The following is a 23,265-nucleotide window of genomic DNA, read 5'->3' as shown; positions in this document are numbered from 1 at the left end:
GATTTACCAACTCAAAAAGCGCACACATGCAGATATGACCTGAGTTTGATCGATTGGTATTGGAGATATGGCTCGCCGCGCTTCGGATCGAAAGTATATTTTTCATGTGGTATTTTTACCCTTCGTATGGGTGCAAGAAGGGTAAACATATGTTTAAACTCAAAACTAACATGTTGTCGTTAAAAGGATATCCCTAATAAATTACATTTCAAGTTCTCGAAATAAGCGGCCCACTAATGTGCATGCAATGCCTTGCCGTTCCGTTCCTGAAAAGCGTAGAAAGTAATTATTCGTCTCTAGGGATGGATGGCACAGCACAAGGCTCGACGGCCGACGGCGGGTGTGCAGAGGAAGTGAAGTCTGATAACGCGCCCGGGTTCTGCCGCATCCAGTCGGGTACCTACTAGCTACTACTAGATGTGAACAGCGTGCGGGCAAAAGGCTTAGTGTAAGTCGTATCGTCGGTCAGGGTTGTCACGCTCAACCCAATCGCTCGCTCATCGCGCTGGGTGTCGTCGTCTATCTTCACATTGGCATTTCTAGCTTCGTACACGGCTGTTGTAGGTAGGAAGTTACAGTGACTGCCAAGATAAGGTGCCCACTTGCTTGTTATCACGCAAGTTATCGAAAATCGTACGTCGCAACGGGAAATTCTCCGACGAAGCCTGCATGCCATCTGTAGTAGACTGCAAACAAGTTTGAATATTTTTCGTAGTATTTTTCTTTAAAATAGAAGATTTCTCTTAATGCTTCTAAAACTTAATTTATAATATTCCCACATAGATCAAAAGCTCTTCATTTGAAACCTTCAATTAGAAATTCTGACCAATCAGATGAAGTTAAGTGTTTATTCAATATTCAATGTTGAAACATTAGAAAAATATTGAATAAAATTATCAATCATTTTAAACAAAAATATATTGCCATGATTAATATAGGTTAGGTTAGGTTAAGTTTATTGAAAAAAGCTGTGTTTATGAACACCAAATTTTTATCCAAAAATAAGAAGTGTTGTGCTGTACATATTCTACATTACAAAGAATATATGTTATATATGAAGTACAACTATTTTACTGAAAGAATTTCCGTTATAATATTTGGTTTTAAATTGTGATTACAAGCAGGTGGACACTTAATTTTGGTGCTAACTGTATGTAGCAGGTACATTGCGGTGAGAATCAAGATAACACACCTACTGACTGAGCAGTAAGTGGAGGCAGAGGGCTTGATATCGTCGTTAGAATCCATCAGTGTTGATACGGCAGCCCGCAAACGACAACGACGACGAAGGCGACGATGCGACGACTGCTGGTACCTATGACATAGTCGTGTGTTGCATAATCGAAAGTAAGAAGACGCGTGCGCGAGAATTGCAGAGGCATTTCTATATAGTGTGTAATAGAAATCCCTGCACCGTCTCCGTCAACGTCTAGCAGCCTGTCGAGCCGAGACAGGACAGGACACTACACCACACGGCCATTTATTCTGCTTGGAGTAAAGTAGGTCTGTGACAGTAAGAAAAAACCCGAACAAGTGCATGAAAGTGAATTATACGGCTACGAGTTTGGCCACCGCTGGTTGGCTTGAAGCTGTTTGCAGTATTACTACTGTGAAGGACAACTAGCCGGGTCTAGGCGTGAAAACCGGGAACAGGTGTCCGGTTTTTAAAGCTACCCTGGCAGTGATTTGCATCAACGACAATACGCATCACTGAAAGCTTTCCCTGCATCAGCTGTTGATGTCCGGTTCGTGAAGGTAAAAATATTTTATAATTGGTGCCCTAAACGTTATCATTCCACTGTTGGATATTTGGATAACTTGTGAAGTGAAGACTACAACACATATTGATTGTGATAAAACAGTGATACTACCTAAGTCAGTGCCCGAAACCATTCGAATTTATTCAGCAGCATCACGTAGACAAATTGTGTTTCACAGCGGTGTAAAAATATGCATACTCGCGTATCATTTACTATTCAAATGCATTGTGCTGAGTTCCCGTATAACCGGTTTGCCTGTACCGAACAAACGTCGAATCTTGTTAAGACAAAATAATAACAGTAAACAGTGTGTCGCAATCAGCGGAATGGCAAATGATGTAGGTAGCCAGCGTATCAGTAATTTTTTGGCTGTTTCTAAGCAGCACGCGTTATCATCTTGCGGGTATGTATTCATCACAAGATTCAAGTTCGAGGCTAGATAGGAGTTAAGTACTTAGATTTCCGTTCATAGGGTGCATGTCAGTTTAAACAATTCCTGTTTTATGCAATCGTGACGTTGCTCCGTTTTCAATTTATGACCTTATTCACGCCAATACGTTTCAAAATTCGTAAAGAAAATAAGGAAACATGCTCCAGACAATTTCGATTCATGAAAAAAGGTGTACAGCTTAGGAAGAACATACTGACATGTCGCTTTCCAAGAAATATATCTGAGAAGTCTGATAAGGACTTACAAACATGCAAAAAAACAAGTCCATGCTGAGAGCGGCTAGGTTTGCATCCGGGTAAGGATCTTTTTGGATTGGAATTTCCTTAACTTGCATTTGAGGATAGAGTATAATCCAATAAAACCATAAATGCAAAACTGATACCAATGGCAATTGAATCTCCTAGTTAACAACCATGGAAGTGCTCATGGGACATTGAACTGAAAAATAGGCTTTATTCCAGTTATAAGAAGCAAAGGAAAATAAGGAGAAATGTCTCGTTAGGTGGTTTGTTCCGGAAATGATATCCGCTTGAGCCGGATTTGATGGCATGGAACAATTGTTGCAGTTGATTGTTTCCGATTTGGAAAGGTTTCCCATCTTTTCACCGTACCGAATCGTCTTACAATTGTAATGTTTATACATTTTGCATATATTTTTCAAAACTATAGTCAGAAATCAGTGTCTTACGATTTCAGACCGTCGATGGGTAATGATGAGTTGGATAGCAAAGGAGTAATCACAGATCGCCTACCGTAAGCTATCATTTCACTTTATGACTCTTATAGCAATTTCTAATGGACTTTGTTTTTAGGAGAACATCTATCCAATCGGCGGGATACGTTAAAAATCTGATAATGCGTGTTCGTAGTCCCATTTTTTCCTGTTGGGTACTGAGACCAGTTGTTAGATCTATTGTGGCAGGCTTTATGCGAATGCCATATCAGTTTGCTGCAGTGCTGTCATTTAGACCTGTTCATATTTTAAAAAATGTCTGGAAATCTATCGGTCAAGCAGTATTCGGAATTCTCATGCCAAGAACAATGTCTGGTCAAATTTTCAGCTCATTTGATAAAGATTTCAGTATGCTTCAAGTAAAAAATGTGTTTTTGGGCTTATTTCAAGGTTTGAAAAATCATAACTAGCATGTGGAAAATCAAAACCACTTGCTATTACCACTATTTGAAAGCTAATTCTATTCTGTTAAAGTTTGTCGAACACGCTAATAAGATTAAATTAAGTTTTAACATTGTTTGATCCAAATTTGTACTCTGCAGTACCCAGAAATTACAGTTTTCTCTATATACATGGGGTATAAAACACCCATTGGCATTATTTTTTCAGGCCCTAGTCAACGGGAATCAAACATAATACATTTATGAATACATCGACCATCAACAGCTTACATGTTGCTTAAGGCAATAAATTACAATAAATGCCCAAAGATTGAGCACCGCATCGCAACCTGATGATAGTTAAATCATGCATGACACATGCACCGGAAACGAATGAATTGAACAAGTTAGCATTGCTTTTTCTTTCCGAGTGATGATTGTTTTGATCGCATTTCACTGTTTAGTGAAAACACTTCCCGAAAAAAGAGATTTTCAAGAACTTCGAGATACAAACCTCAACCTTAAAGCTTGCTCCAATCATAAAATCGTGTTCGGCAAAAGTTTGTAGAATTGGATAAACTACTATGTAGAGGTATTTCCGATAAATTTTAATGTTTCATTCGGTAGTTAAGATTTTTTTAAAGCTTGAAAATAGCCCAAAAACACATAATTGATTTGAAGCACAACTAAATTTACTCTAAATTGAGTGAAATTTTGGCCAGAAGTTCATTTCGCAATGAAAAATCAAAGTATTGGTTGACTGGGGAGTTTCCAGACATTTTTGAAAATATGAATAGGTCTACTGTCCATGTTTGCATGGTCAGGGCTGGTAGGAGGTCTCTTTTTAGAGACTTGGTGTCTATTTTAATGCAAAGCTCTAAGAAGTCTCTGTTTCGAAGTTCTCTAAAGTTTCTTTTTTTAATCAAAATACTCCATGAAGCAACTATTTCCCTTTTATAGGGTGTCCCAGAGAGTATGGGCACGACTTTACCATACTGTCATTTCAAGACCAATGCACACTGGGCCAGGAGCAGAATTTAACCAGACAAAACCTCTAGCGCTTTAGGAGTGCATTTCTCCGGGTTGGTGTCAAAGGAGACTTACCTTGAATTTATTTATTCTTTAATTTGATGATAAAAGTTAGTTGGAAATTTCGCCGCATAGGTGGCGCTGTGATGCAAACTTTTTTATTTCTCGTCCTAGAGCTTTCGCGTCTTCGGCTTTAGTTTTAGAACTTGTAAAAAAGAGAAGTTGTCGAAGACACCAAAGTTCTAGGACATCAAATAACAAAGTTATGTTAAAAAATGTGAAAATCACTTAAGTTTTCCGTTTTTAACACTTTTTACGTCAAAATTGTAAAATTTTTCATTTTAAGCAACAAGCATCGCTGAAATTCGATAACATGCATGTAATGAATGAAAAAAAATCTTGTTTTTGTTTAAATATTTTGATTTTTAAACAAATTATTGTAAAATTATCATAATTTTTAACATAACTTTACTCAAAAAGTTGCAAGTTTTTGCAAAAACTTAACAATGTTCCAAAATACGCTATATTTCATCTACCAAATGTCAAAGTTTGCCGGATGTATATTTTGATATAGTTGAGATATCTAAATTCAAAATAACTATCTTTTTCGTATGAATAGAATAGATTTATTAATAATTTGACCATTATACTACAAGATTTTTGACCCATTGCATCAATTCAGGTTTGTTAATCAAATACTTTTTGTAATATGTCAACATTTCCCATCCCCTAATTGACCTACATTCTGGAGCAGCTGGCGCTGTTCTTGTTTGTTATAATAATGAGAGCATGAGTCTGTTGGTTTCCTATGTAAATAGAGTTGTTCTTGCAATAATCAAGTAGCAACTGCGGGTGGACAATCATGCTCATAATGAATTTTGTAAGAAAACAACAATAAATGTATTCTATTTATATGAAAAAAGATAGTTAAATTGAATTCAGCCATCTCAAATAAATCAATATATACGTCCGTCAAACTTTGACATGGGGACGGACCTGGTGTAGTGGTTAGAACCAAGGGTGGTGGGCGGCTGTCAACTGGGAGTAAAATTGAAAAGCCGCCAACCTAAGTCCAGAACCAGTTTTAAGGCTTAACGCGGAAAAATAACAATAATTCTTCGCTAAATTACAGGTAATCAATGCGTTTGAAAGAAATTGTTTGCAAGCAGTTATTTGCTACGTGCTACTGCAGTGCGATGTTGGCAGTTTAATCAGAAAATTCTGCTAGATTCCCAAAATAGATGTTTGCGAGAAAATAGATTACGCCTTCACCATTGTTTGGTCGTTTATTTTGTATGGTTGTTTACATTTTAGAACCAGCGACACGTTGGGGTAGCAGTCAAGAGCCGCCAGTACCACCCTTGGTTAGAACATACGCCTCTCACGCCGAGGGCCTGGGATCGAATCCCATCCCCGAGATAGTCACTAAAAATTTCAGTGACGACTTCCTTCGGAAGGGAAGTAAAGCCGGTGGTCCCGAGATGAACTAGCCTAAAGGCTAAAAATCTCGTAATAAAGATAGAAAAAAAACTTTGACATTTGGTAGATGAAATATAGCGTATTTCAGAACATTTTTAAGTTTTTGCAAAAACTTGCAACTTTTTGAGTAAAGTTATGTTAAAAATTACGATAATTTTACAATAATTTGTTTAAAAATCAAAATATTAAAACAAAAACACGATTTTTTTCATACATTACATGCATGTTATCGAAATTCAGCGATGCTTGTTGTTTAAAATGAAAAAAATTACAATTTTGACGTAAAAAGTGTTAAAACCGTAAAATTTTTGTGAATTTCACATTTTTTAACATAACTTTGTTATTTGAGGTCCTAGAACTTTGGTGTCTTCGAGAACTTGTCGTATTTTCACAAGTTCTAAAACTTTGCGGAAGACTCGAAGGCTCTAGATCGCGAAATAAAAAAGTTTGCATCGCTTCGCCACCTATGCGGTGAAATTTCCAACTAACTTTTATCATCAAATTAAAGAACAAATAAATTCAAGATAAGTCTCCTTTGACACCAACCCGGAGAAATGCACTCTTAAAGAGCTAGAGGTTTTGTCTATCTAAATTCTGCTCCTGGCCCAGTGTGCAATGCAGATAAAATTCTGATTTTCACACATTTTATTCTTTTACTTATCAAGAGCAGATTTTGAATTTTGAGCGATTTTTCCGCTACCTGTTTGTTGATGGTGTTACATTTCTAGAAGCTCTCAGTTTGCACAAATCGCTTTATTTCTGAGCGACTTTGTTGTACGAAATTTGTGCTGGATTATAAAGTATGTACAATAAAAATCTGAAAAAGTACATTTATCATTGCCGATACGATAAATGATTAGACTACGACATATTTTATTGGTAATTATTAACTTAGGTAGGGTAGGTATACTAGTTATGGACATAATGGTTCCTTATTTCGCTTTAAGTTTATTTATTTGAACTAAATTTTCACAGGCGGCATTTAAAATGCCACAAGGCAAAATACAAAAATATAAAATTATTTATTTGTATGGAAAAATATTGTGATTCTCGTTATCAAAGTTGTGCCCATACTTTCTGGGACTCCTTATATTTGCAGTGAATTTTTTATTTGAAATACTCATATAAGAATTTCCACAGACATTACATGCCGTCTGGATTTCGTTCAGAGATTTTTATATCAATTCTAGTTTTCTACAGATGGTTTCAGTAGTTGCTCTAGCAGATTAAGCAATTGCTATAAGGATTAATCCAAGTAAATCCAATAGGGCTTTTTTCAGATTTTTTGAAGAAATTTGTTGAAGGTTATTTTTATATGAACTCATTCGTAAATTAATATACAGGTTATCTCAAGACTTGCTCCAAAATTCTTGCAAGGATCATATCTGGCAATCTCGAAATTAAAAACTCTTCCTGGAACTTCCCAATAAATAAATTCTACCAGCGATTCACCATTAAGTTCCTCCAATAATTTCTCTAAAAATTACTTCAACATCTTATCCATTTCATTCTTCTACAGTTGTTCTAAACAATACTCGAGATTTTTTTATAGCAATGAATTCTTCATAATTTGATTTGAGTTTTACATCAGCAAATACTACAGCAGTTTGTCCAACTATTTCTACAAATGTTTCTTCAGACAATTCTGTTCAATGTTTTTCAAAGAATACCTCCAGAAAATTCTGCAAGAATTAATCCAGAGAATCAATTGTTTATTTGATTGAGCATTTCTCGATTTAACAATAGATAGTCTCCGGATTTTTTCAGGGGTTTTCCAATAATATGTTAAAATGTTCTTAACGATATCCTGGAAAAAATCGTTGCTAAATTCCTTGAGAAATTTTTCAAAGAACTTCTGCTAGACTTCCTGAAGTAATCATAAAACGAATCTCTGGAGTAATTTCTGAAGGTAACTTCTGAGAAATTCTTGGTTCAAATCTCGGACAAACTGAATGGCAATTCTGGTGAAAACCCTAAGGAATCAGTAGAGACATCTCTATAGAAATTATTCCTTGAGCTCATGGAAATGTCTTGAACGGAAATCTTGGACGAAACGAAATCGATTGAAGAATCACTGGATAAACTCACGGTTTTTGTTGATAAATTTGTGAAAGATTATTCTCTGAGTAATTTCTAGGAAAAGTTTGTGGAAGAGCATTTGAAAAAAAAAATGAAGAAAATCATGGTATACTTAGTCCGTGGAGTAATTTCTAAAGATATCCATATCCAGGTTGAATTCTAGGAGGTATATTGAACAAATTTCATGGGGAATTACTTTAAAACGTCATTAAAATCAATAAATTGGGCTACTACCTGATTTAGTTTCTTATGAAATTCCTGTAAAAATTCTTGAAAAAATCATTCAGTAACACAGGCAGTAATAATTCCCAAAAATCGTAAATATTCTTGTAAAAATATCTACTCTGATTTTTCTAAAACTCCTTATGAAAACTTCAATCTCCTGATTCCAATTTGGGTAGTTTTTGTTATTTTTTCTTTTTGTTCCAGTATGTCTCTTATTGGTTTTGATTTAGTTGATATGGTCGAAGTAACCACCAGGACTACCATTGCTGGGAACATGTTTTATGTCTTTTCGATTGCGTTCCTACAACAGCTTTAATCAAATAATTTGATAAGGATTTAACTTTCAAAGTTGACTGGGTAAGCTTCCTTATTCATTTCATACTTATTTCATATAAAAACGAATGCAACACTTTATGAGCCTAAAAAATTAGTTTGGTGAAAGATTTTTTTTAATAAATCGACGTAACTTGTGGCCACTGCCATAGCTATCAGGTTTTTATGCTAAGCTATTCGAAACATGTATGACAAAACGTATGTTTTTTTTCAGATGAGTTAGTGTAGGGTAGGGTGGGGCAAGATGAGCACCCTAAGGATAGCCTGATTTTAACTGAATGTGACCATTATTTTTTATTTAAAATGAATAAATAAAAATTCCATTGAATAAAATGACTAAACGAAAAAAAAGGCTGAAATTCGCTTTGGGGCAAGAAGGACACCCCCTTAATTATTATTTTTTAACTATCAGTGGTATCTCATTGATACGCATTGTGTATCCCGCATCAAGCTAAGCGTGTTTGAATCATTTCGAAAAACAAATCTATTTTCCATAAGGGGTGCTCATCTTGCCGCATTGTTAGACGACAAAAGTCTTATTTTGTTCTGGTCATTTGTTATAAGAAAAGTCAATGTTTTTGTAATTTATGATAATTTTCTCATATTTTCACATTCATAATTTTTCATATAACTTTTATCAAGGATAGTAATTGGATACACAGTTGGGACGTAATGCCAGAAAGTTGGGACGTAATGCCAGAAAGAAGAAGAAGAAAAATTGAATACACATCAATTCAACAGTGTATAACAATATTTTAATAAAATTCATTCAATCCGTCTCAAAATTGCGGGGTGCTCATCTTGCCCCGTCCCATGTACTCATGGCAACCCGTTTTCCACTTATAATCCAAATATGTTCAAACAAATAAGTGTTGTTCGCATGTCCAGTTAGTATGTTATCCCTCTAATACCCAAATTTTTATTTTCGATTTAAGTATTATTTTTCGTTATCTAAAATCGTTCTAAACACGTTTTGGGCATTTATTTATTTTTATTGGCAAATTTTTAAATTTTGGTTTTTGATTTTTATAAATTTTATTTTTGAACATCCCTAGCTTTTTTCATTTTTTCTTGAAGCCTTTTCTAGTTGTTGTTTTTTGGCAATAATAAAAATTTAAATTGTTACGGTATTATTAAAAATATTAAATTTTTAATTTTTTTTTTCGGAGCGTATTTTATTTTCCGCGTAACTAACGGAAAAACAGGTTTGAAATGATTTTAATACCACCAGGCTCTTCGTTTGTGATGTGAAATATAAAAGGTACGATTTTTTATATTACACGTTAAATGAAGCCCAGGCATTTGTAGGTTATATAAGAATGCAATTTTTCAAACAATTTCTAAAAATACAAACAAGTTTCAAAAGTAATAAAAAACTTTTCTTATATGCGTGTTATGAGTCAAGGTATAAACCAAAAATAAAATCATTTTGATTTCCGAGCTACGAAAAAATACACAAAATTCCAAAGTGTACCCCGTCTAAAGGCGGGGTTGGGTATTAGAGGGTTATTAGGTAAATAGTGCATATCAATGAAAACATACATTTGTGTCACGTGGACGCCTTTCAAGCAGGTGAGAAGAGCTCAGTAATAACACATTTTGGCATGAATATCTACACGTGAAATTGAATTGATAGATATAAGAAATAGACTGGAAATGTGATCTAAGTTTTTCTCCTTGAATATCATATATAGCTTTTGTACGATCTAATCAATAGCAGCTAATATTTAGATATGCAATTATTAAATGGATCATAAGTTCCAAAATTATTGTTTTATCTTTGAATCTTTTATTCATTAATATCACCTTTTGATTATCAGTAATATCTGCTTGTAATATCCTTGATGCATGTCTTGTGGAATCCTTATTGTATCATGACATTTTCTAAACATTGCTAGTAAAATTCCTAACGAAATGTCTGGTGGATTCCTGTAATATAAAGTATTTTAATATAAATAAGGTACAGTGGGAGAAGTGTAGCAGTGGGGTAAGTGGATCATTCGTCAATATTAAGTATAAATACTTGAATATGTTGAATGTTTTCGCACCATTGCTTCGTTTTAGGTTATATTCTTACGTCCACACTGATACTATTGCAAAAATGGTACAACACGTACACTAACACAAGCAAACTTGTTAGCTGCAAAAATTAAATAATTTCAAAATTGTTTTCCATCAATCAAAAATCCATTGTATCTCTGTCTAAAATCGAAAACTATTAGTTTTTTCGACACATGGTAAGCATTTCATTTCTTATTGAATGAATCACAATGAAAAATATGTGATTTTTATAAATAAATACAGAAGTATTGTACATGGTACACTTACCCCTACTTTTTTTATGGGGTGGGGTAAGTGGATCAAGTATTATTATCATTTATCGGCAGACTGCCTACAAGAATTTTAATAAGTTTTAATAACCGCAAACGTTGTTTTCCTTAATTTTTTTTCATTCCCAGCTTAAATTTATCAAATTGACCATAGATAATTCAAATTAATCCACCTAAAAGTTTTTTTAACCTTTCTGGTAAAAAAAATATATATAAATATAATAATTTCAAAACTTACATGAAACTTTTCATGGTTTATCTGAGCTGAGTTGCAAAAGAGCAAAATATACTAATTCTCCAATTGAAATCATATTATCATACCTTATTTGAACATATAAATTATTCTACACCGATGATACAAACATATAAATAAAAAGAATAAAAGATTTTCAGTTTGTTATTCAAAATTAAATACAATTAATATTTTCAAACTACGAGTGTTTTTCGAAAACATCGTTAGGAATAATCCTACAATACTTCTGTATAACCTATGTGTATAAATGGATGAATTTTCTCCAAATTATTTTAGTTGCAATGTTTTTTTGTTGTTCGAATTAGTGTAAACTAATGTATACATATTTTTCAATATATTTTGATTAAAAAAATATAATTTTTAATTTTTAAGTACTTAAATGTACCATTACTAGCACTAATAACAAGAACGAGAGTAATATCATTCTTACTATACATAATTACATCACATTTGTTTTGAGAACAGATTATTTCTATTAGTGATCCACTTACCCCACCATTGTGGGGCAAGTGGATCATTTGGCGCAAATTTGTAAGTCCTTCATACTCAATACATAACAATCAGAAAAATCTAAATAATCGATGATTTGAAGTATATTAGTCCCTCATTTGCTATCCACAGAAAAAAGATTAAATTAGATTATTCACGTCAGTTGTACATAACAATGAAGTTGACTAATGATTTTTCTGTATCTACTTACCCCACGGTACCTTACTTTTTGCATTTCTATCAAAATTTTTGGCGAATCGCTCAGGAAAACATTTATATAATTCTGTGGAAATTTTCAGCAAATTAATGGTGAAATTGTTTGTATATCCAAAGCTATTTCCTTGGGTGTTATCAACGGGAAACCTACTAAGAATTCTTCGGGGATTAGCGAAAATTGCATGGGAAGGAATAACAGTTATTAATTATGAAATGTCAAACTCCAAAGGATTTTCGCTACCCTGGCCGACACCTAAATCTGTTAAAGGATGTACCATCGAAAAATCTCTTTATAGGGGTCGTTCAAACATTACCTACGGGCTTAGGGGCTTAGGCCTTAGCTGTATCCAATGAGAACCTAAACCTCGAAATGAAACAAGACATTTAGTGTGCGTGACATCCGTGTACTGTATGTACAAAATGTATCACAACTACAAGCGAGTGGGCTTCCATAGGAAGCCGTGTAAATTAGGAACGTAGTTATTTTTTAACGTTTTTTCTCTTTACTAATACATAACTATTGCTTCTTCTTCCACACATTAGTATATATTCTCATTGGGCTGTATTCAAATATCTCACTAGTTCCCATAACGGAGGAAGTTTGATAAAACCTTACATGAGATATTTTATACCTAATATATCTGTTATTTAAACAAAGTTATCAATATGTTTTTTACGTGAAAATGGAAAGATTCAATAGTATCACAGTGGGGCCTTACTTAGTATTATCCAATATCTTTTCATTACGAAACATTTCCTGGCTTCCTTGAGTAGTTCAAAATGTCATTTCTCCTCCACACCGCTCATTCGATTCTATGTCAAATTCTGAGCATCCTTCCAAAATGAGTAACATCGTACATGCCTTACGCAATATGATTGCAAAAATGGTAATAACTGTGCTCTTAGAACACTGAGCTGAGAAGCAGGCTCTATCCCAGTGGGGACGAACTGACAAAAAGAAGAAGAAGAAAAACTATCACACTTACCTATACAAAAAAATCCGGTGTAGGGTATTCGTCCTATTATGGAGGACTTAAGCACGGTGTTGAAATTAAAATCGTATTGCAGTGTCCAAAATCTAAATATTATAGTATTTTGCAATGATAAGTGTCAAAACTATATTTTATCTGGAGTATAGTGAAATAAAAAGTAATTTTTGGAATCATACATACATTTTTTTGACATAAATATGATGCTCTTCCTCTGTCCTATTATTGCGGTATTTTGTCCTATTATTGCGGTAGTGCCGTCCTATTATTGCGGTATACCAAAAATCATAGATTTTATTACATTCAATATACATTCAATACCACACAAGGCTCGAGCATTGAAATTATGCTCCACCATGTTAGTGACTTTGTACGGTACTGTCAGTTTGTGTGGCTTTGGACATATCTATGAGGAAAACTAATTCATTACTTTATGTCACGATTCGAAAACAAATCAACAGAATCGAATGATTTTCTGCCGGTTTCGTCTCCTCTTTCGTCGTAGGTGGACAAATTTAAAGTGAATAGACAAGGTTCTTCCGTCTGAGACCACTAGTCGCTATATAAGAAATGAATTTGTTGAGTATTACCTACAATTTTGATGCTTTTAAAAATATTGTCCACTAGCAACACAATTTTAAAGGATTGCTTCCTTGCGATCATCTTATATCTTAGTTTTTCGACTTATTTTTGGCATGTGTTCCGATTTTTAGTCAGTTTACGCGATGTTTTGGTAAAACATTGTGTTTATTTGCAAAATATTTTTAAATAAGAGGAATTACAGGGTAAAAATAAATATAAACCTTTTGTTTGACTAAATAAATGTATGAATAACTCAAAATTATGTCCCTAATTAGTATCCTAATAATATAATTAATGTTTCCAGCAATTACATTTAAAATGACTATTGAAATATCGAATTTTTGAATGATATTTACATACACTGCAATAATAGGCAAAAAGCTATTTTCATTGTCCTATTATTGCGGTATATGCTTTTTCTCAAAAATTTAGAACTTTTATTCAAAATTCAATATCTATCATGTAACTACATCCATACTGAACTGATATACCCGCTACATATAATTGTTTTGGTTCTACACTTAAAAATTTAACCTTATGAAAACCCGCCCGTAGATAGAAAGACTGGTTAAAAATATAGGCTTTTCTTGATGCATCATTTAAAACTGTTCTTTCAACGATCAAAATCGTTTAAATTTTAAAGCATTCATCTGGTACAGCTTGGGAATACTATAAGCTTTCATCATCATCAACAATATCCTTAGAAAATAGAGTTTTCTATTAACAATGAGGGTTTAATTCATATACCGCAATAATAGGGAATACCGCAATAATGGGTAAATTACCCTATATGGTCCCTCTAAAACTAAGATTTGAGAAATACTGTTTTGGCGCAATGTATTTGCTTGACACTCACGTGTCAAGTTGATAAAAATGTATTTGCTCAAACTGCTCTCAGGAGGAGCCTTCGGTTTGCGTGTAAGTGTACCGACTGGGTAAACGAAGCGACCTTGCCGGTGAATCGTCATCTTCGCGCACTTATCATCATTTATTTATAGATAAGCGAAGCTTTTGCAATAAATGCGATCAGGTACACGTGATTGATAGGCTTTGACGCGTACTGATTGCGGTTTTATCACTGTTACAATAGCGTCAGCTCTAATTGCACCTATACAATTTCGCAACACTCCACATATGACTAATATTCAGGAAACCTGCGTGATAAATCGGGATTTGTAATCTGCAAAAAAAATCAATTCCTTTGTACCTAAAGTGTACTGCAAGCCCGATGTTTTGCCTATAATTACGTCGCCGAGCAGTCTGCAGTAAAAACGTAGACTTTGTACCCGAGCTTAACGTTAGCGATTCAATTGTTTTGTTTGATATTTAGTAAAGGCGTTTCTCTTTTTATGCTTTTCTGTTTCCTAGCACTGTTATCAAGCCTCTTGTTGGTGACTTGGTCACTATGTTAATGCAAGATGCTTAAAATTTAATTTAAGCCATTTAATGGTCGCTGAAATATCTTTTTTTTTCAACAAATTCTGACGAGGATAAATTGTAAGGAAACTTCTAAAAAAACAAGTTTCCCAACTGTGGATTGCAAACTTCACGTGCTTGGCAGCTTTATTGAAAATTCCTTCTTTTATAAGCTCAGGTTCCTATAGTTATCAAAGTTGGAAAACAGTGAACTAAAAGCTCATTAGAAAATACAATAAAATGCACAAATCAATGCAATTATTGGATGACTTCATCTACTACTATCTTATCGTCGTAGGCTCAATTGAACGACCCACATCCTGCAACTTCTGCTTCGAATTATGTCAATAGAACACAAGTCCATTATCTGTTTGATCTCGCTTATCAACTGTTATCTGCACTCTCTGTAATCATCATTACCTGTATCAATATACAGCCAAACGAGCATTAAAAACCCCAGTAACTTAAGTAAAGTATTCTCCTTCCCGCAGGTGATCACGAGTGGGCACCAGACACACACCAGTATTTCCTAGCGAGAAGAACGACGCGAGAACCAACCTCAACGGAAAAATCCAGGCGCCATGCCTCACCGGAATCCGTCAAGCGCGCAACGTAGGCCAACCACTGGGGCTACGTTCGAAACCTGAAGGCTGTGTTAAGAAGAATTGTCGCTATCGAAGTTATTAGCGAAATGAAGTTCTAGCATTAGGTTTATAGTGAAGTTATATAACATTTGTGAAATCAGCTGTCGAAATTTTCCAAGAATCTAAAAGCGTTGGAGCGGGTGCGAAAAACGTCTCCAAAAGTGTCCATTCCGGAAATCGTGTAGAAAACGTGATCGAGTATCGGAAAGTAGCTGTTTGAACAGCAGAGCAGAAAATGCTGAATTCCATTTCGAAGCATCTGCTGCACTGCGCGTTGCTCATCACGTTGCTTATATTTTTCGAAGTGTTTTCCGGCGGAATAAAAGTCAACGAGAACAGCTTTGTGTCGGTGGATCCTTGGGAAGAGTATGGCACGATACCGACCATTCTGCTGTACACGTTACGGTTGCTTACATTCCTCACGTTGCCCCAGGTGCTGTTCAACTTCTTCGGCCTGGTGTTCTACAATGCCTTCCCGGAGAAGGTAGTACTGAAAGGGTCGCCCCTGTTGGCGCCCTTCATCTGCATTCGGGTCGTAACCCGAGGTGACTATCCCGATCTAGTCAAATCGAACGTCATGCGAAATATGAACACCTGTTTGGATACAGGGTTGGAAAATTTCCTCATCGAAGTCGTTACCGATAAACCGGTGAATCTGCAGAAGCATCGCCGAACACGGGAGATTGTCGTCCCGAAAGATTACAAAACCAAAACCGGTGCACTGTTCAAATCGCGAGCTCTGCAGTATTGCTTAGAAGACAGCGTAAATGTACTTAACAATAACGATTGGGTGGTGCATTTGGACGAGGAAACGCTGCTGACCGAAAACAGCGTTCGTGGAATCATCAATTTCGTGCTGGATGGAAAGCATCCCTTCGGACAAGGACTGATTACTTATGCCAACGAGAATGTGGTGAACTGGCTCACGACGTTGGCAGACAGCTTCCGCGTGTCGGATGATATGGGCAAGCTGCGATTGCAGTTCAAAATGTTCCATAAACCGTTCTTCAGCTGGAAGGGTAGCTACGTGGTTACTCAGGTAAGTTTCATGAGCTATGGCTTCAACATTATTAAATAGAAAAGTTTCCAGTAGGTTCTGTAGGTTTTGAGTAAGCCTGAGTGATTAAGGGTTTAAACTTTCAACACAGACAAACAGACGTAACACTTAGAACAAATTTCAATCTGAATCATAGTCTCGAGGACATGTACGCCCAATTTTAAAATCGGTGTGTTTGGCCGACGGGCCAACAGATGGCGGTAGTGTGTAAACGTCAAACACGAACAAAAAAGATGCGAGCGCTGCGGGCGGTGGATTGGCCACCTACAATATTTTTGAAATGACCGTTAAAAAGGTGATCGATGGACAATGATGAGAGTATGACGTCTGTTTGTCTGTACTTTCAACTCGTAAAATGTCCTGAATTTTTGTGTTTGCTGATTTATTTCAAACCATTAGGAAATCCATTCAAAATTGTCAACAAATACCTGGCATTTCATAATTGTATCCAAGCCTTTTATTAACAATCTTGGTGGATAACTTGAAAGCGCTCGATAGATTCTTGGTTCCATGTTTCATTTGTGAGAATTTTTGCAAATACCGTTACTGCTCATAAAGGCATAACTGTTCCACATGGATAAAGTAGGCATTGATAAAATAGCGCTCAAATTATGAAGTTTGTCTTTTCATGTAAATGTTCACAATTTTCTAGTACATTTCTGCATGCCATATTCATTTAGAATAACCGCAGAGATAACTCATTTGGCTTCTGTTGATCAGCAAAAAATATTAACTTGAACAGATTTCACCTTTTACAGTTGCTCTTTGGGTTGCAAGTTCATGTAGTGACTGTTATATCTAAAATGTTATTTTAAAATGAAACTGCACCAACTTCATAGTTTTCCATAACATTTTCAAACAAAGTGAGTTAATTTTCACATGCGTAGTAAAGTATATATTGAAACATGAATGTTCTGAAGAAAAAAGGTGTTGGTTCAAAAATCCATATGGGACAGTTATGCTTTTATGGGCAAATTAGTAGTCCCTGAAAAGATTCTCAAGGGATTACAATAGCGAATTGCCAATGATACTTCAGACGGAGTCCTTACTTTTGTGATGCTTTGAAAGTGCCTCGAATGATTCTCAGGATATTCAAAACTTGATATCGCCAGACCCATGACGTGATCTTTGGAAGCTTTATGTTTATATCTTGATAGATTAGGATCTTTGGACACTAAGGCACATATTCTGACAAGATATTTTGATTGCTTCCATAGCCGATAGCGACAAAAGCATATTTTTAAAATTTGACGCAAACTCAAGATATCATGTGTTTCAATATGATTCTTATTTTGGATTTACTCGACAACATGATTACAATTTAGGTATTTCCTACATTTTCATAACAGTTTTATTAGGTTATTGAAACGATAGTTTTTTTATAAAGCCGCAAAATGTTTGTAAAATCTCAAAGCTAATCGGGGAACCAATGATCCAGCAGGTTTCTTCTCAGAGACTTGTCCTACTTTCACTGTAAGTCTCTGTTTTTAATAGTTTTTAGTAATAGGTCACTTTTTACTGTTTTTATATTTCTCAATTTTACTTTTACTGTTTTACTATTTCTCAAATTCTACTGTTTTTATATGTCTCAATGTCTTCTGATATTCGACAGACAAAAAAAAACACGAAAGCATTTTCAACAAATTTAAACTAGGGTCGGTTTAGCAATAGGCTCGCAGCTGAGAACAAATACAGTTAATACAGTAGGGTAAAAACACCGGTTTTGGCCAGTCTAAGAGAAAATGTAAATAAAAATTATATAGGAAGCCGTATTTATATAACAAATATGTCAAATGCAAGCTTTCAATCCACATTATGTGTGCAAAATATCAAAGCTGAGATATTCCATTTTTTCGCTTTGAAAATCTCATTGGTCAATATAGGCCAACGGAACCAGTTTCGGCTAGAGATTTAACTTTGGTTCCTTAATTGGCCAATCGCATTGATTTCTCATGAGAGTGCATAGTAACATTTAGTTTTCATGGCTGCCTCGACGGCTCCTTGGATCGCATTTACACTGGTTTTGTGTTCTTTATCTAGATTTCTTTCTTTAATATATTCTTATTACCGTTTCAGTTTGGACTTTAAAATAAAACACGTCTACTCTGCTTCACAGTCTACGATAAAGGAGACCGACTTCGTTCTTTATTTCATTTTCATTGTTTCACATCGGGTTTTGCTCTTTAAACATATTTTATATAAGTGTGTGCGTGAATAGCAAAAGGGGTTGCGACTCCTAAGCCGAATAGTACAATTCTCCCCTCTAAAGTATTTTCCGTACATCAGGATCATAGGATTAGAAATCAGAACATTTAATTTATAAAACATTGCTTAGAACTTATTCGAGCTCATGTTACTCATGAAAAAATCAGAACATTTTCTCTTAGGACTTATGAATGAATTATGTCCTTTTCCGAATGATTTGTGTCTTAAATACTCTAAACAGAATTCACTAGCTTATTAATAATTGATTGCAATTTCTCAAACACTTAACATTTTTTCGTAATAACGTAACAGTTTTTTTTTCTTCTTCTCGAACGGTTCCCAGGACTCAGTGAACATACTAAATGTATATCACCGCTACTGTAGGTCTTGTCTATTCGTCGTTGTCTGGTCATGATCACGTTTAGATCGCGCCGAGCTGCGTGTGACTATCGGGCTGCGACACACGTGTTTGAAAGGCCTATCAATCCTATCCGACTGTTGAGCAACAGCCGGCACTTCTGGAAATCCGTAAAATTCTTCGTCAGAGTCACTCATACTGCGGAGTCGTTTTTCCCTTTGGATTGGAATGCGTATGGTGGTGTTTGTCGGTCGAGGAGGTAATAATCGTAGTTGATTTCGATGCGCCTTGATTGTATGCCTTGATCGGCGTTATGACATTCTGCTTCTCCAAGGAATCCAAATGCTCAATGACCTTGCCCTTTAATTTGAATGGTACCTCATACGCCTTTCTAAAAACCGGTCTTTCTTCCTTAAGAACGAGATCCGCTTCGAAGCCTATTATAGGATGCGAAAAATCGCTGTCAAAATTTTTTGGAAAGCGTAATTTTAAACTTAATTCACTATTACCCGACGCTGTCAGCTGCCTGTCATTGCTCAAATTGTTAATATTGAAACCGTTGCCAAAAATATTTCTCCAGTTGGGATAAAAAATGTCTAACCAATTTCTACCAATTAATGGTACGAAACTGATCGGACTGTCTAGGATAATCAAGAAAACTTGACGCTGAATGTTATTTACCGTGACATCGACCTCTATTTTCCCGTATATGTTCAGTTGTTGTCCATTAACCACGACTAGGCGGCTATTGCAGCTGAGAGCCCGAATATGAACAAAATATTTCTTGTACGTCTTTAAACTGATTACCGATACCGCCGCACCGCAATCGATTTCCATACTCAATTTGATTTTTCCAACAATCGCGCTAACGAGACATGGTTCGCTGATCCTAGTTTTAGCCGAAATCATCATACACGGGTATTCGATATCTTCATCTTCTGAATCCCTGATACTTAATCTCTTAAAATCATAGCTGTCAACTTGAGGTTCCTCTACAAAATTCACAGTTTTACGATTCTTTAGCTTAAAACAATTTCGTTTAACGTGGCCCCGCTTTTTGCAATAGTTACATATGACATTAGCATGTGGATTATCATGTTCATAGCCGCCACGCTGCTGGTATCCTCTCGATTCAGTTTCGCGATAACTTCTGCGTGCCTGATTGTTGTAATTATTCACACGATCACGTTCTCTACTTACGCTCCTACTACGGCTACGATTACGATTACCATATGTGCGCCATGGCCTACTATATCTACCTAAGTCCTCTCGATCGTCTCTACCCCCTAGTCGGTATTTAACAGAGTTCACCCCTCTAACCGTATCATCTCGATCTTTACATTCCTGTGCTCGAAGTTTAGCTAACTCCGTACGTACAACAAGCTCTTCAACTTCTTCCAACTTCATGTCATCTTTCATCAATAATTTGTGCTTCAATTCCTCATCACGCAATCCAAATATTATCTTATCCTTAACAGCCTCATCTCTGTGGGCACCAAACCCACACTGACTTGCTAACAATTTCAATCCTAGCACGTAATTTTCAGCCGGCTCATCAATACCTTGAATACGCGCATTAAATTTGTGTCTGTACAACATGTTTGGTTTCGCTTTGTCCAACCGTTCTTTCAATTTTTGTATCATTAGTTTGTAATCAATCGATTCAATGGCAACTCCGGGAAAAATTAGTTTTACTTCCTCGAATATTACCGGCCCACTTAAAGTTATAAACAAATTTTTCTTGATGGCATCCGAAATATTATTCAAAGAGTACAAAATATTCATGCGCTCCATATAATCGCCAAAGCTGGATCCACGTACGTAGTGGTCTACAGTTCCAATCAATGACATGTTTGAAACCAGTTTACACACACAGTCTAAAGGAAAACAAAAAACCAAATATGCAAAAAAAAATTGAGGCACTTACTTTTAATTTAAATTGCTTACTGTTCGATGACGATCCTCAGCGTGTTACCTTAGCTATACCAACGGTGCACTATTGTTGCCGGCGGTCTTGCCGATGCTCCACCAATACCACGATCCAACAATACTCTTCTCGACGGCGGGCTTGTCAATATTTCTTCAATATAACGATTTAACTGTGCAATTGTTATCACCGGCGGGCTTGCGCAAATCTTACTCTGCTGTTTATCACTGATCTCTCTCACACAAAAACTTGAGCGCTCTCCGTAGTTGCTCTCCACAATTCTCACTACAATAGCTCTGAGGTATATCGCACAGTCCGTTCCAAAACCTGCACTCTTTCCGTCGCCTACAAAACACACTAAAACGTCGATATATGCGGCGCTCTCCGCAATAAGACAACCTCACTCGGGCGGCTCTCACCAAAAGTGGCTGTATCGAGCTGGTTGCGTTGCTTTCTATCTCTTTCACTACTCCGCTTACAAAGGTGCTCACCGTTTCACGGCTGCAACTGAAATACCCTATTGTTCACACAAAAGCCAATGCTACGACCTTCAAATGAACTGATATAGCTTTACACGGCGTCACTTTCGAGATGCAAAATGGCGTATGGCACAACTGGCGTAATGGCACGAATCAAAGGAAAAATTAAAATGGGCTGTTCACTATAGCACGTGTCACAAATGCTCGTTTTTTTAGACTTTCACTGTTTTACCCACTGCTTTTTTTAATTTTTCACTATTTTCCGTGCTATATATCCACGCATCAAATGCCACGCCGTTCTATAGATCTATCCTTTTGTTCAGTGCCGTTGCACACAATAAGTAACGTAAAGAAATAAAATATGTATTCTTCTTTTCTCACGGCGAATCAATTTGCACGCTTCCGTACGCCGCTGAAAATATGGAAACTTTCCAAATATCGCTACTTTTCTAACCACAAACCGTTTTCCTTAAAACTTTTCCAGTCGTCGCCACTTTAATATATTCTTATTACCGTTTCAGTTTGGACTTTAAAATAAAACACGTCTACTCTGCTTCACAGTCTACGATAAAGGAGAGGGTTTTGCTCTTTAAACATATTTTATATAAGTGTGTGCGTGAATAGCAAAAGGGGTTGCGACTCCTAAGCCGAATAGTACACTTTCTAATTGATCGTCGCTTCAATATCGAATTATAGAGAGTTGACTAATTTCTAATGTCTTTTCCTATAGTAGCACTAGCTTTGCTACGCAGGCAAAACAAATTCAAATGAGCTTAAATTGTAATTGAAACTATTCATTTCGATCATATTTTTTACAATATTCGAGCTATGAATCAATAGTACTTAGTACCTAAATCTATTTATAATTAGTAATCTATTTATAATAATATGTCAATAAATATTTTGCAACGATTTATACGACCAACCTCACGGAAATATCTACTAAGTTACGCTTGCCTTAACCTTTCTGTTTTTTAACCCATTAAATACATAATTTAACCTCTCGGCGGGGAAAATTGTCGATCTAGATCACTCTTTTGAAATTAGGCTGATGAATCGATAGATCATACCTCACCTCCACATATCGGCAACACATATCCCTATAGCTTCATTTTTCTGCTAGAGCTTTTCAAACGATTTCTCCAGGATTTGTGGCAAGGAAATTTCAAGGAACTCGTGTAGTAATTCCCACGAAAACTGTCACTTAAGATCTTGTAGAAATTCTCAAAGAATTTCATGGATCATAATGTAAAAATATCCTACGTGAGCAAAAAGAATATCTGCTGCAATTCGTGGAAAAGTCGTTGTAAATAATCCTAGATTAAATTTTAGTGAATACGTGGTTGGTGATCTAACACTCAGGCAAATGGACTATCGATAAACATAGGAACCCCTTATGAAAATTCGCCACAAGGAATCGGGTTGAAATTCATAAATTTGCCTTATGAAACCGAAATTTGAAAACAAAAATAGTTTTCGCAGCAACCTGGAATCGAACCAAGGACCTTGCGATCGATAGGCTCGTGCGTACACCCCGCGCCTATCGACGCCTTGATGTGGAGTGATGCTAAAACGATACATAAAGCGTTCGTATTGCGATAATCGTTCCATCTTTCATAAGGCAAAATGTATGAATTTCGATAGTCCAGTTCGCTGCGTGAATGACTGTCGCTTTTGCTTTACATGCAGAAGGTCATGAGTTCAATCCCAGTCCCGTACCTTTCCTTGTACTTTTTAGTTGCATTTATCACTTGCTTCTATCTTCAACTCTTAGGGTGAAAGAGTGTTAAATCCTACTATTGCACTAAAACTTCAAAGGCACTTATCTCGCATCCAACAACAGAGCACTTT

General features: G+C 35.8%; 1 protein-coding gene across 6 annotated transcripts in view; it reads left to right on the top strand.

The window, feature by feature from the left end:
• Positions 1-23,265, top strand: part of LOC5565253 (beta-1,4-mannosyltransferase egh) — an 87,914-nt gene that overhangs the window by 56,422 nt on the left and 8,227 nt on the right. Inside the window, exons 1-3 of one of the 6 annotated variants that reach the window (XM_021846092.1) lie at positions 442-564; positions 1,159-1,755; positions 15,236-16,427. In XM_021846092.1, coding sequence (XP_021701784.1) covers positions 15,624-16,427 — 804 coding nt within the window. In that variant the 5' untranslated portion in view covers positions 442-564; positions 1,159-1,755; positions 15,236-15,623. Of the gene's footprint in view, positions 1-441; positions 634-1,158; positions 1,756-1,778; positions 2,164-15,235; positions 16,428-23,265 lie in introns of those variants that run through there. The other 5 variants (XM_021846087.1, XM_021846079.1, XM_021846074.1 and 2 more) reach the window with 5 other exon arrangements.

The sequence above is a fragment of the Aedes aegypti genome, chromosome 1 (assembly GCF_002204515.2).
Source record: "Aedes aegypti strain LVP_AGWG chromosome 1, AaegL5.0 Primary Assembly, whole genome shotgun sequence".
Lineage (NCBI taxonomy): Eukaryota > Metazoa > Arthropoda > Insecta > Diptera > Culicidae > Aedes > Aedes aegypti.
This window is presented reverse-complemented; position numbering and strand designations above follow the sequence as displayed.